The sequence below is a fragment of the Callorhinchus milii genome, unplaced genomic scaffold (assembly GCF_018977255.1).
Source record: "Callorhinchus milii isolate IMCB2004 unplaced genomic scaffold, IMCB_Cmil_1.0 Scaffold10, whole genome shotgun sequence".
Taxonomy (NCBI): Eukaryota; Metazoa; Chordata; class Chondrichthyes; order Chimaeriformes; family Callorhinchidae; genus Callorhinchus; species Callorhinchus milii.
Window position 1 is genome coordinate 3,894,690 of NW_024704751.1, and position 15,710 is coordinate 3,910,399.

The following is a 15,710-nucleotide window of genomic DNA, read 5'->3' on the forward strand; positions in this document are numbered from 1 at the left end:
ATACAGTAAAATGCATTGAAAACGATTTTACTTGAGGGTTTAGCTAAAGTTCTGCACTTTATACTGCACACACTGGCAGTAGGACTTGATTCCTCTTCAAATACAATGTGGAAAAGCATTGGGCTCCTACAGTGAACCTTGAAATATTTGCATTAAACAGAATAAGAGTTTACTTCACCACCAACGGTTGTGGATTTAAATCCCAGGATTGTTTGACGTAGTTCTGGCAACCTCACGTAGTGTTTGTGGTTTTGCTGAACTTATTCAGTTGGGGGTGTTATCCACGAGCTGAATATCTCACCTAGGCTTCTGAGGGTATGGAGGTGAAGACAGAAAAAAAAAATTGCAAAACCTCCCACCTCCACAATGAAACTTGCAGAGAAAACTTCAGAATGTTCTGTCCACCCTGTCTAAGAAGGATGTTTACTGAGGTAAATAAAGCATAACCATGATGGAAGATATCCAATGTAATGAATGCTATTCATTGCCACTGATCCAATGGTTGTCAATAGTGAGGTTTGAAAGCAGACTAGAACTAATATCATGCATTATAATTCAGATCGCCTCTGAGCACTAAAAATAACAATCTTTTGTTACTTGTTCACAATGATATTTGCCACTATAAATAAGCAACCAAGACACCACACCATTTTTGGTGGTGATCGGCGCACATTATAACGTGGTGACAGAAGAGTCCATTCATTGTTAAGTGCTAAAATTAGTTTCGTTTGTCGAGTAAACATGATGTTTGCAACCTCAAATTTACCTTGCTTTGATTGTATTGATCACATGATAGCACTGTGAAAAGCAATACGATTGCATGACCTTCCTTCAACAATAACTTGGTACATATCTGCCAGGAAACAGTATTGGACAATACAGTGGTAGATACAGATCAGCAAATACTACATGGACACAAGGGTTTCCTTCTGCAGCTAGTGATTGTGCAGGGCAGAGGGAGGGGTGGAAGCAATTGTGCGGATGGCAGTACGTTAGAATTAAATTAGGGTTGAATGAGTACTCTGTCGGCTTTGCTCGGTTGCATTTGGGGATTTGAAAGTATGTGGTGTTTTTCCCCAGAAGATTGGTGGGACAGAGGGAGTAGGTTTGATGGGAAGACCTGTGAAAATGGGTTTAATTGGCTGAATGACCACTTCTTGTAATAGTAATAACCCTTGCATTTGATATTGCGCTTATCATGTTGAGACGTTTCAAAGCGCTGCACAGAATATACTGAAAGTATAGTGACTGTTATTTTGTGGGCAAAACTAGGCAGCCCATTGCACTCAGCAATGTCCCGCAAACAGTTGTGGATTGAGTGACCAGATTTTTTTGTTTCGGAGGGATTATTATCCCCGGAAAGCGATCCGTCAATTGACTAAAAAAAACAGGTTCCTACTTACTGTTAGGTAAACAGAAGCATGTGGAGTAAGGAGACCTGCCTAAGGTTTCGCACCGGCCGGAAAACCATCTTTATGTTCAAATTTCACTGCTGAAACAAGAATCGGTCCTGATTTTTTATTTCTATTGCTCTAAAGGTGCATCAAATATGCTTAATATAGGTGCAATATTACAACTGCTATGTACAGACATTACAGAAACAAAAGTACCCATAAAGATGGCTGCTGAAAGCTTAGTATAAAATTCAGAATTCAGTATTTATATGTAACCGATATTGATTGACCCTGTGTAAAATGTTTTTTTTTTTAAACGAGTGTATACTATGGTAAACCTGTAGCTCTGAAATGAACTGAATGTTCACAGGATGACATTATCTACATGTGCAGTAATTCATAATGGTGGTGCTTGAATGCATTTTGGCAGCACAGTAGACAGAAAGGTCTTAATTATACCTCTAATTTGGTCGAATCTAATTCCATAACTCAGAATAATGTAAAATGTAAAGGATTATTATTTTGCAGCTCAGAGAACTGCTTGGCTTTGGAAACGTTAATTTGAGATTTTAAAAAAAATAATAATACGCATAGGTCTTTTTCAGTGAATATATTGATTGCAAAATAATCAAAACCAACCTCATGGAACAGTCACAGAACCTATCCGGCTGGACCTAAATAGGCTATTTGTGGATCAAATTGGTTAAATTATGTTTCGGTGTGAAAAATTTGAACCATTCAGCTTTTGGAAAAATGGGGCGGGGAATCACAAATCGCTACCAATGATATGTACTTCACTACTGTGAATGATAAAATTAATGTCCTGCTATTGTGGAGGCTTGTGTCCCGAGCTGATGTCATTAAAAGCTATAGATTTTTCACAAATCATTTCAGAGTTACAAGGAAGCAGAGGGATGGAGGAAGCCTTGCAAATTTAAGATGACAGTTTAATCAGTGCTTGATCAATACAGGTGTAAAAGGAGCGGAGCGTTTCATGTATAAAGTGTTTGGTTCCAGATTAGACCAGCACCATGATGGCAAGTTTGAAACATGAAACATTTGGTTAAAGAATAGCTTATCACCATCAGGTATTGAATTAAGTTATCACTTATAACACTGATTATAGTAAAACAAATTTGAGGGATTTTTTTTTCCTTTACAAATCCTCTAAAAATTAATTGCCCACAGTTAAGTTATGGCATAACCATTTCAATTAAAAAAATAATGAAATAGATAGCTTCAGTACAAAGAATTGTAAAAAAAAATCAATGAAGCTTCAAAAATCTTATATCTAGCACGGGCACGATAAATTTCAATCTTTTGTAAAAATCAAATTAATTTTGCAGAAATTGTGAACACGTTATTGAGCGGAAATATATCTTACTAAGGAATGAAACTAATGAGCATAATAGATTGAGAGGAGTCTTTTGGAAAAAAAAAAGAATGATCTCAATTCATGTTGGTTTGGTTTGGCAACATTTCCACTGTAGTTCCTTGTCCCAGAGGGATACGCAATCATTATTGCAGCTGTGCAGAGTGGACGTGGGTTATAACAACACACATCACAATGGTAATGTACAGTGAATGAGTCAAGAGGTAAGTGACCGACCTCATTGTATGTTTAAAGGGCACCATTGTATTAAGTATTGGGAAATAATGAATGATAATAGCTGAACCATATGGAGCAAACTGTTTATCCAGATGTCTATTAAATGTGTTTCATAATGGCCTCTACCGCACTAGACGTTCAGGTGTATTTTTATGAGCTCATTTTGAGATCCTTTATAATAATAATCCTTCATTTGACGTAGCGCCGTATCACGTCTTTGAGACATCTCAAAGCGCTTCACCGAATATACTGCAAAGTGTAGTGACTGTATATTTTGTGGGCGAAAAGCCAATTGCGCACAGCAGTGTCTCCCACAGACAGTAGTGGACTGAGTGACCAAATTATTCTTTTTATTTTTCGACAGAATTTACTGGACCCATGCCCACTCACACGGACTCCTCGACATCATAAAACGACATTAAAGTCATCTCCAATGTAACATCCATCAATGGAGATTCCAGTCTTATCATAAGGTTTAAAGATACTATGTATGCATGATTACCGTCACCGGATAGGATTGCATTGGTATGAGATATCAAACATACCACACTCAAGATTTTAGTCTGTCCAAGCCCCATCAGAACTCTAAACTCAATATTAAACCTCTTTAACATATGTTGTCTGTTCTCCTTGCCATTCATCTTGATCCTTTTTTATTAGTCTGCCTACTAATGCCTTGTTAAATGTTCATGTCAAGGTCTGCCACTGGAGCGCTCCTCTCACTGCATGGAATAAGCCTTCATCTCCAAGCATTAGGTGGGATGCTTTGTGTTTAAAATGGAGACAAGTTGCATTTTCCAGCATTGTTGTCGTGGCCACTGAGTAATTCTGATTGGTAACATTGCGATGTCTCTAAACATTATTAGTCACATAACAGTTGTGTGTGCTAGTAACGTTTTACAGCTCTTGTTCTGATGCAGGTGTTGAAGAAAGCAATATCGTTAAAGAAAGAACTCTATAAACACAGCACTACTGTTCAATTTCTATCCTGTTCCCAGTTCCTTGCCCTAAGGCTGCATTGAATGGCACAAGGTTTTGTTGCCTTGTTATTAACTGGAGCAAGCACAAATCATGTTTTGTTCTTTAACTGTGATATCCTCACTGAGCCCATTCCTGTTGTTCACAATAGCTGAAATACTTCAGCGCGCAGAAATTATATCTGACTATTGCCCAACCCAACCCAGTTGCTTTCTTAAACCCATAGATGACCTGGTAGATAGTAAGAATCTTCTCAAATTAGTAGTTATATTGGGTCAGGATAAAATTGGCTGTTATACATTTAGCGCAGCAGAAATACTGCACGTAGGACATATTACTTTCCTGATATCATTGTTAGTTATATAAATTGCTCATCTCAACTGCTTTGTTGAGGAAATCGGGAAGACGTCATGTAATGCACTTTGGGCCACTTCAATAAAAATGACCTTTATTTTCCAGCCATTTTGTAGCTTCTTAAAAAAAAATTGCATTTTTTTTACCTTGTGTTAGTTTCTGAAATTGTAAAAACGGGATGTCATTTGATTGTCCCTTCTCTTACAAGTACTATAAGATTGTGGGGATGGGAGTTGGTGAGACGGATTCTTTAGGTGCATATCTTGAAAAAAAAGGCAGAAAAACTGCAAGCATGACTCCAACTATGGCCAACATGTAGCCCCATCCGATCTGGCAATCACCAGCATTGTAGATGCTGGAATTTCCACAATTCTTCTTCACAATGGGGGAATTCAGACCAAACGGGTAGACCAGAAGTCCAGAAGCCATGATGAATACTGCAACAACAAAAAAACATTTTGATTAAGTTAGGGAATCATTTTACGTTACAATAACATTATATTGGCTATTAGTGTTTTTTTGGAATGCATTTATTTTCCATTCACGGGGGAGGCAATAAAGAAGAATATTCTATCACTAAAGCTGTGAAAGTTACTCAGTGCACAGAAGCTACTAGTAACTGGAATGGTTACAGTTATACTTCCCACGCACTTTATCACAGGTGAACTTGACCTTATGTTTTTGTTTGGGATGCTTTTGTGTTATAAGCGTTGCATAGGGAAATGAACAATAAAAGCACTTTACTGCCACTTGTGATGATGGTGTCGAACAATCCCTGGGTGTTTTAAACATTTTCTCAGTTAGCTAACAGCAAATCATAACCTTTATTAAATTCAGTGCCATCTAAACCTGCAGTCTGCGGAATCCAGAAGCACGCAGTAATAATAATAATCTTGCATTTGATATAGCGCCTTATCATGTCTTTGAGACGTCTCAAAGCGCTTCACAGAATATACTGTAAAGTCCATTGACTGTATTTTGTGTGAGAAATGCGGCAGCTAATTGCGCACAGCAGTGTTCAACAAACAGTTGTGGATTGAATGCAGTACTCTGCTAATCCTTAGAAGACAATATTTACCAACACATGTAGTTAGCCTTAGGTGCTCTGGGACACTGCCCTGCGTGAGGGGCACTATATAAATTGCAAGTTGTTGTTATGGAAAAACAACTTTTGAAACTCTATTGGGCTGCAATCCAACTTCTTGATCAGATTCAGTTTCCAGCGCTCTTTAATGGGTAAATCTTTCTGTCACAGTGGGATGAGCTTGATAATTTCATGGCCAGGTAACAACACTCCATGGTAGTGTTCTAGTGTTTGATGGTGGTGGTGAGGAAATGGGTGTCACTTCATGCAGAAAGACATTCCATTGGCTGATGTTCGAAAGGCATTGGTGAAATTTGCGATGGGTAATGTTTATGATTTCAAGGGGAGATTGAATAGCTTTTTGATGGTGGTGTGGATTGGGGATATGGGAAATCGAGAGTTGTGATCTTCAGCAGATGGACTGAATGTCCAGATATGCCATAATGTTCTTTTTCTGGTCTAATTCTTGTGCACTGTGCTGGCGTCCTGTAGCTCAGTTAGAGTACTCGCCTCGAAATGAGAGAACCATCTTCCTTCTCCCCATCTTCCCCCTTAAGAAGATCACTTATTTAACTCGTACAGTATTATAAATTTAGTTATTTTTAAATGGAGGAAATTAGAACAATAAGCAACTGTAGAAATCTGATTTGATAAGCACATGCAAAAACCTTCAAAATCATTCTGGAGATCATGTTTGTCACTTTATCACCTGTGGTACCGTCAGACATTTAATCACTTATCTGGGATCTCCACACGGCTCAATTGTGTAACAAAATAGACTTTAGCACCAAGATTTGAAAGTTGGATGAATATTAATTTGCAAAGAGGGTATTCCTCCTTCCTATGCTGACAGCTGCTGCAAAATTCAAGCAGCACTGTTTAATGGTGAGTCAGCCCATTGCGCCGCATCGCTACAGCTGACCAGAGGCCAGGCAGTGTCAGAGGCACGGGTATGAGATTGAAGTCCGTGACTCGTCCCTGAAGGCATCAGAATCAGATGCCATTGTGCAAACGCAGGGCTGGGCTGGCGTGATGTAAATAATAATATAATAATAATCCTTGCATGTGATATTGCGCCTCATCAGGCAGTTGAGACGTCTCAAAGCGCCTCACAGGATTTATATATATAAAGTGTGGTGACTGTGTGTTTTGCAGGCGAAAATTGCGAACGGTTATCTCCCAAATTCCGCAGTCACTACACTTCATGGTACAGTGTATCCGGCGAAGGGTTTTGTGACATCCTGACGTGAAAGGCTCCATATCAAATCTATGGATTATTGTTATTATTTTTCCTGCAGCAAAAGCGTCCTCAATATCTGGAGGAAGGCCTATCCAAGCCTGCGATGGAGAAACCTGATTGATGGCTTGACGGGGAGGGACGAGAGCTCAGGATGTCCTTGAACAGAGAAGCATCAGTGAGGTACTGCTGCCTCTGGAGGATTCCAATAAACCACTCTTCGAGGTGGGCTGTAGCCCCTGCAGAGGGGACAGTAACATTCCCTTTATTGTGTGCCCACCTCACTAAAGCCAGGCAAGGGCGGGCGAGATCAGTGACAGGTTAAAGCAAAGAGGGTCATTAATATGGATACACTATTCTGATGCAGTCTTTCTCCTCCCACGTGTTTGCTTTACGCCTCCCCTAACACCCCCACCCCCCCTCTCCGTCCTATTTACGCTCTGAATGCATATGCACTTAGAACAGTCAGTCGCTGAATGAACCCGTGATTGATATGCTTCTTACAAACTCAATTTCAGCTCCGCAAAAAGGAAGGACCCAGCAGCTATTAAATGTGAATCTAAAGCAGTGCATTTTTCTTAATGTACTTAACTGAATTACTGATGTTGCGAAGGGTGAAACCATGTTCCTATGTATATTCTTTCCAAAGAGAGAAAAATAACGTTTGCTGTCACTACAGGAGATTGCAATTCAATTGCTAGAAATCAAGGAAGTATTATCTCTTCCAGTACTTTTATTTGTGTTTTTCAATTTTCCAGTATGTTGCCTTGCAAAGGACAAAAAAATCATTAAAGTGTGTCTCACAAAGATATTTTCATGATGACTATTTAATTGTTCTAATTTTCTTACAATTTGAAACTGCTCACGATGGGAGTTAGCGTCATATTGCATCAATTTTACCAAAGTCCTCTCTTGCCTCTTGTTATAATAATGCTTGCATTTTTATAGCACTTTTATCACGTCTTTTTGAGATGTCTCAAAGCGCTACAGAGAATATACTGTAAAGTGAATTGACTGTATATTTTGTGGGCGAAACGCGGCAGCCAATTGCGCACAGCAGCGTCCCCGCAAACAGTCGTGGATTGAAGTGACAATTTTTTTTTTAATTTAAGCAATTATTACCCCCGAAAAAGCGATCTGCCAGTCGACTAACAATCGGGCTCCTCCTTACTGCTCAGCAAACAGAGGCGTGTGGAGTAAGGAAACTTGCCTAACGTTTTGCCCTGACTGGGACTTGAACCCAGGTCCTCTCGGTTGTGAGGTGAATGCTCTACAGAACGCCACGAACATTTAAACCAATTGCAAGTTGCAGTTGCAAGTGAATCATTCAGCCTTCCTGAAGAACAGTAGGCTTTACTGTGACAGTAAAGGGCACAGAATATTAAGCTTTGCAGTATATTCTAATCCACTGGATATATATCTGAGAATGGAGAGCAGTCAGGCCTGAAAGTCCACCGAGCCTAAGCCTCTAAGACCATTTTGTCTTAAAATAATTTAAGTTTGTGGAAAATTCCCCCAAAACAAAGCCAAAATGAAACCAGCTTCCAAATCAATATAATAATACAATAATAATCCTTGCATTTGATATAGCGCTTTTCACGTCTTCTAGACGTCTCAAATCAAGACTATTTAAGAGTTTTCTGCAATTCTGTGCGATCTTACAGTTTAAGACAAAAATGATGTTGCAGAGTCGGACTGAGTGGGATTTCAGGTCTGCATCGTTTACAAGCAAAGCCGAGCCAGTGTGCAAGGACTCAGTTGTTCATGTGTTTGAGGTGTCAGCTAAGGATACCACTTAAGCATATCGAATGACTCATTGACCTGCACTTGTACAGAGAGCTCTCCAGGTGCGAGTGTTTGGGAGAGGGCAATATAAATGCTCTTTCCCCGCCCTGGATTGCAGCACCGATGGACCCAATGACAAATAACTCAGAAGTACAAATGAACCAGTGGGCTGTTATAGACGATACTTATAAAAGCTGCTTTGCATTTTGAAAGCACTCCAGAATATTGGTCTTCACTGAAAGGAATCTGAGTTGAAGTATATTACAAAGCCATCGCTGTGCCTTTTTGCTCTCGTTTACTATATCTAATGGATTTTCAGAGGTGCAGGTAGGCTTTTTGTTTCTTATTCTGAGCATGTGACTTTTGACAGCTAAAAGAATGTTTCAGCGACAGGTTCAGCGTTTTCATTCACTTGAAATCAATTCAATTTAGGCCACCTGTGCAGAATTTTACCCCCACGCAATTAAAAAGCGCTGTTTCTGCAACCGGCCACAGAATAACCTGACTGTTGGATCTATATTCAGGTTTCCCTCTATTTTGTGTGGTTGTCCCCCTTCAAAATCCATTGGTGAAGTGAAACTTAGCCTTTGAGACGTCTTGACATTATGATGAGGCGCTATATCAAACGCAAGGATTATTATTCCAGGTGTTCAATAGTGATCTGTTCTGAGTCAGCTGATCTCAGCCAGGGCAACACTAGAGATCAACTAACTCGGAACACATCGGAATTAAACCTTAGAGGTGCCATCATTTGCTTCAGTGCTTCTGGGCTGCAGAGAGGAAAATAAAATCAGCAAAAAAATGTTCCCAAGTGGAGTTTTGTTACAGACTCGGCTGTGATGCTCGTCGACGGTTGGGTAACCTGTCACCGTCCACTGGAAAAAATTCAGTCGCGCATTCTTTGAGCGTTGAGACGAGACCAAAAATGAGTGAGCAAGGATCCGTTTTATTTTTCCATGTTGATAATTTAAGCACACGACTTACATTGTTTATTGCTTCAAGTCCGCAGTGATGCTTTCCTATTGAATTCCGAGATGGATCTCGGTCAAACTAGGTGCATGGTACATGCATGGACATGCAATCCTCAAAAAAACAATTGCACAGAATCCACAGCCATTAATAATCCCAACATCAATCTCCATCAAACACCCCGCCTCCCCCCCACACCTTTCATGCCACCCCCATTCCCGGCTTGAACGCAATCCAGGAATAACATCGGGGGTGGTGGTGGGGGGGGAAAGGCTCGAACGGGAACAGTCATTTGACCATCAATTGCAGTCACAAAAATGCATTTTACCTGAAGAAGGATGTTGTTTCGATATCTATGACATTTTGTTTGATAAATACAGTACCAGACAAATAGAGAGAGAGAGAGAGAGAGATTGGCACTGTTTCTAATTAAAATTCACAAATCACAAGGAAGATGAAACTAAGGCTCAGCTGCATTTCAATAGCATTTGCTGGTTATCATGTGTATGTGATGAATGCCGGTTAAACAAATGAATGTGCCTGGTAATTCAGGCTTGGGCTATTGTGCTCTAAATGATTGCTGGTTGTTCTGAAAATGTACCTATGATAACAGGAACATCGCAACAGCTGTTTGCAATGGATAGGGGTCTAGTTGTTCCCATCGGACTGATCTACCCTTAATGTTATCTGCTGTGTCTCATGCATAAAAGGTTTTCCTTCCAGTCAGTCTCTTTCCCCTCCCTGCATAATAACCATCGCTTATGCAAAGTGAGAACACCAATAATAATAATAATCCTTGCATTTGATATAGCGCTTTTCACGTTTTCAAGACATCTCAAAGCGCTTCACCGAATATACTGTGAAGTGAATTGATTGTATGTTTTGTGGGCAAATCTCAGTGCACTGCGCATTATGCATGATGGTTAATTGGATTTCAGTAGCAGTGTCCCACAAACAGTCGTGGATTCAAGTGACCAATTTTATTTTTTTTTCTTGAGGGATTATTATCAGGCGAGTGGAGTAAGGAAACTTGCCCAAAGTTTCTCCCTGGCCGGGAATCGAACCCAGGTCTCTCGCTTGCGAGGCGAGTGCTCTAACCACTGAGCTACAGGACTCCGGTACATGATGGTTAATGAGAAAACATGAAGTCTGTGACTACCTGAGCTGCTTCTGTGCAGTGGAATTGAAGAACGCTTGGCACCCAAATGGATTGGAGGTTGCACAGATAAGCAATGCAATACCAAGTAATGTAATACTAGAAATTGCAGCTATGGAGAAAGTGGGGAGTGGGGGGAAGAGAGGGAGGAAGGATTTATGATTTTTATTTGCAGGCATCTTCTTGGCAGCTTAACAATAGATCAGGGCAATGCATCACCCTTGTTACAAACGTTGCACCAATGAATCTTTTTTTATGTGTATGAGTGACCCAGCTGAGAATAGTTTCTGGAAGATAGATCTTTGACAAGGGATGGGTGGAACGTGTATCCGAACTAAACTAATAGCTCAATGGGAGATGGACGTTTTAAAACCTACCTCTTCAACCGCACTTATGGTCAGCTCCCCCCTCCCCCTTTGCTCTGCATCCAACCAGTTTAGACATTATAGGTACTAACTAAATGACAACCGTTGTAACGAGAGTGGAGATTTTCATGTACAAAGGAAATGGTAACCTGCTTCTTGGTGTGACTTACAAAATACTGTCTCAGGGAGTTTCAGATGACTGTCTATCTATGACTATTTTGCATTAGACACGCTGGGTAGGTTTAACAACTCCACGGTGTTGGCAAGTCTTTTTTCATCAAATGTTAATCTTGCTCAGGTTCTGTCAGGTCTGTGATTGATTACTTTATCTCTAAATAGTGGTCTTCAAAATCCTGACAGGTTATGATGTACTCGGCTGTCAGAAGCTCTGCGGGAGATTTCAAAACAAAAAATCTCGTCGGTGGGTAGATTTGTTGAGTTGAGGATTTCCCGTTTCCACTGTTGCTAAATTGCTGCACGACTGATCCATTCTGATCAGCCGGTGCTCAAACGTCCACGCCAGAAGCCCCTCGAAATTAGTGCTATCTGGGGGTAATAGTTCCTTCAAAATAGACAACGACAAAAAATTGGAATTGTGCCATTTGAACGAAAGAAAAAAAACTGGCTTTTTGAAACTGTACAAGTGGTGAAATTATTTGATTTTTAAAAACGTGCTTAAGAAAGAAACCGCTTGCGAGTGAAGTGAAGTAAGCCGAAGCAATATTTCCTGGTAATCTGCTGACAGAAAACAAGCAATGCAGGGTATTGTGGTGTAAGAACAGAAGGTGCCTTCCAGCTGTGATTGCTGCTGGGCCGTTTTGTTGCCCTTTTACTTGTGCTCCCGCGTGCCTCCGCTAAGCTTGGAGAACGTGCAGCATTACCACTATCGCACTAACAACAGATTACAAAGAACGGGAAACGTTTGCGTTTATTATAATAATTCCGTCATTGATATTGCGCTTATAACGCCTAAACGCCTCAAAGGATGTCTGACTGGCTCAGTCGGTAGCACTCTAGCCTCTGGGTCAGAAGGTTGTGGGTTCAAGCCCCGCGCTGTGACTTTGAGCTCATAGTCAAGGCTGACATTCCAGTGCAGTGCTGGGGGGGGGGGGTGCCCTGCCTTATTGGAGGGGCCGTCCTTCGGGCGAGAAGACCGAGTTCCTGTCTGCCAGTTTAGGTGGATGTTAAAGATCCTGTGCCGAAAAGGAAAGCAATATTCTTACAATATCCGGGTCAAAAATATCCTGGTCAATTCGCTTTGTAGCAGTTTGTGGGACATTGCAAATCGGCTTCCGTGTTCGCCTACAAATGCTTTACATGAAGTATATGGAAATTTGTGAATTTCCTTTGGGACCTTCTTGATGTTACAGGCCCTTTACCAAATGCAATAGAGTGTTTTACAGTAGTTACTCTTAAGTGAAGTTGCTGTGTATTTGTAGGCAATCACAGCAACTGATTTGCAACACCAGTATCCCCCAAAACAGCCAATATTTTGGGAGAACAAGCAGGATATGGGGAAGGGGGCGCCGTGGGGGTGGGGGGGAGATCCCTTCTGTTTCAGAATAATCTTTGCAGTTGATATAGCGCCTTATCGCGTCTTCGAGCCACCTCAAAGCGCTTCGCAGAACATGAAGTGAATTGACTGTGTATTTTGTGGGCGAAATATCTTCCGGGAGGTTGCTTATTTTTTTTTTAGAAACTACAGTTTCTGCTGCTGCTTGTGACATAGTCAGTGCCTCTTGATTGAATTACAATGTTGTAACTTACTGTTCAGTGTCCATTATCCCACATTTGTGCATGTTCAGGGCTGTTGCGTTGGTAGCTGAGCAATGCCTGTTCTATCAGATTACTGTGAAAGATCTTGTGAGAGACTCTCCTTTGTCTCTGACACAATTGGGCTGACTGGACAGAAATCTGCATTTTGTTGGGAGAGCTCATGTGGGACCTGATGCTGAATGGTTTATTGGATTCTAATCAAGAAGACTGTGAGGCAGATCGTGTCATTATTGACTTGAATGACACGGGCTAAACAAATCTATTATAATCCATCGCTGTGTGGACAATTTAGCCGGGGGGGAGAAAGGCGGCAAGAGCAGTTCTGGGCTATTCCCATGGATCGAAGGGCACATCCCATTTAATCACGGCCGTATTTTGCACATTGACAAAGAAATAAAACTGTTCTATTGTTTATGTCCTACTTGAGAGGCGTCCAGACAGAGCGAGAAAGCACATGAAGCTGAAGGAAGACAGAGGTGGGCGATAGCAATGTGAACATCGACAGTTTATATAATATAAACCTTGCATTTGATATAGTGCCTTATCACGTCTTCGAGATGTCTCAAAGCGCTTCACAGAATATACTGTAAAGTGAATTGACTATGTATTTTGCGGGCAAATCTCAGTGCACTGCGCATTATACATGATGGTTAATTGGATTTCTAACTTGTTCCTGGCATCCGCGCTGTTATGTGTGCAGCACATGGTACAAAAGAACAATCCACACTTAATTCAACATCTAACTCCGAACCACAGGCATCGATCCCAAGGGAACCTGTGCAGAAATTCTCATTACCTAATCCAGGAATAGGAGCCAGCAGAGCATACATACTCACTCGCGCAGTTAAAAAAAAACAAATGTCAAAGGTATGATGCAGACATTAACACCTCATTACTGAAGAGCACTAATGTACAGTCTGGGAAACTTTTAATGCCGCATTTTATATTCACAGTTTGGTGCTGCCTGCATTCCTAAAGCAGTTAGCAAACGTACATTCAATGTAAATATAAAAAGTAGACACAGGGTATTTTTGTAGATGAAAGACAATATCTGACGGGTATGAAAACAATATCTGACGGGTATGAAAACCCAGAGCAGGTCTGGGTGACTTAATGAGCTATTGGAGAATTCATAATAATATTATTATATTTGATATAGCGCCTTATTATGTCTCCGAGATAATAATAATAATAATTGCATTTGATATAGCGCTTTTCACGTCAGGAGGACGTCCCAAAGCGCTTCACAGAACACACTGTAAAGTGAATTGACTGTATATTTGTGGGCGAACGCGGCAGCCAATTGCGCACAGCAATGTCCCACAAACAGTCGTGGATTGAGTGACCAAATTATTATTATTTCTTTATTTTGTTTTTTGACGGGACTATTACTCACGGAAAAGTGACACGCTAATCGACTAACAACCGGGTTCCTACTTACTGCTCGGGCTTGGTAAACAGAGGCTTGTGGAGTACGGAAACTTGGCTAACATTTCGCCCTGCCCGAGAATCGAACCCAGGTCCTCTCGCTTGCGAGGCAAATGCTCTAACCACTGAGCTACAGGACTCCACGTGAATGGACTTGTGGACCTGTCCACTCCCTCAGCTCAACCCGCTCCATCCTGCTTCACCCCACCATCGGCAGTCAGGCCTTCCGCCTCTCTGCCCCCCACCGTAGCCAATTTTCCCTACAGTCGACAAACCTGCTTGGTGTTGTCTACCCAATTATTTCCTCAGAGAACTCATCTTTAATCCACAAGTTTTTCAACCAAAGGGCCTTGGCCTTTGATCACTCACCAGCTCCAAGATAGCTGATAGTCAGTGGATCAAAACTTTGGATGAAATGAGGCAGTTTTATTTTTATTTTTCCCCTTAGTCAACAGCTTGGCTGACATTACGGTGCTAGTCTGTCTGCCTGGTCCATTAACCCCCAAAGCACCAGGGGACACGGACGGCAGCACACAGCAAGACCCAGAGCATCTCTTGGCAGGCTGGTCTCTCTCGCTCTCTTGATTCAACTGCTCCAATGCAATAAACGAAGGGAGATCAAGATGGCATGTATCACAGTCGATAATAAAATTCCCTGACAGGGTCAAAGTCAGAGGGCTGCATTCATTAAATGTACTGCGTGAATGCCAGCATTCAGGAGAGAGTGTGCGTGGGAGTACTGTCACTTTATTATGAAACCCCCTCGGTATAGAAGCCTCATTTCACAGCACTTGTGCTTTGAAAACTATAAATCTGTGTACTGACTGTCATTTTCTAAGAGTTATTGTCAAGCCTAAAGGAGTGTGACCCCTGCACACTGACTGGTGGAACTTGGTATGACATTATCTTTATTTGTTTTAGTGAAACGACCCCGTGAAGCAGTTGGTACTTATTTTATTAAAAAAAAACTGCAAAGAAAGAGTAAAATGTTAAAGACGTACATGTTGCTTTTCTGTAGCTTTTCGTTAATATTTTATCCAGTAATGCAAAATCTTTGGTTGTCTCCTAAGATCTGTTTTGCCCACAGAACACAGTCAATTCACTTTACTATATTCTGTGAAGCGCTTTGAGATGTCTTGAAGACTTGATGAGGCGCTGTATCAAATGCAAGGATTATTATTATTATTATCTGTGGCTAACAGATTAGTTCATACTGTTTAATTCAGTATAGACAGAACTCTGAGCTCTATTGTTGTTGAAAGACCTGAGGTTTGCCCGTGGCCTTAGCCTATATTTGGGACTATTTTGCATTTAACTTACAGAATCTCGGAAACATTTTTAATTCCGCCTTAATCTGGAAGCCTTAAAGAATGATTCTTCTGAACCAAGGCAGGAACCAACAATTCTTTTCATGAGCTAACAGCATTACGCCAAAGTGGTCGGGCAGGCAAAGTCCGGGATGAATTCAGTTCCTTTCCAAACTAACTAAATTCATAGCCCTGCGCTGCCATTAGCATTCTGGCACAATGCTAAATCACTCTGAGTAGCACAATCTTCAGGTCAATTTCTTTTTGT

The 15,710-nt window shown here is 41.0% G+C and overlaps 1 protein-coding gene across 1 annotated transcript in view; it reads right to left on the bottom strand.

Moving 5' to 3' along the window:
- Window positions 1-3,319: 3,319 nt before the first annotated feature.
- Window positions 3,320-15,710, bottom strand: part of LOC103183310 (transmembrane protein 211) — a 103,010-nt gene continuing 90,619 nt past the window's right edge. The window contains exon 3 of the mRNA XM_007900720.2: window positions 3,320-4,772. Within this exon, the coding sequence (XP_007898911.1) occupies window positions 4,546-4,772 (227 nt within the window). The 3' untranslated portion in view covers window positions 3,320-4,545. The remainder of the gene's footprint in view (window positions 4,773-15,710) is intronic.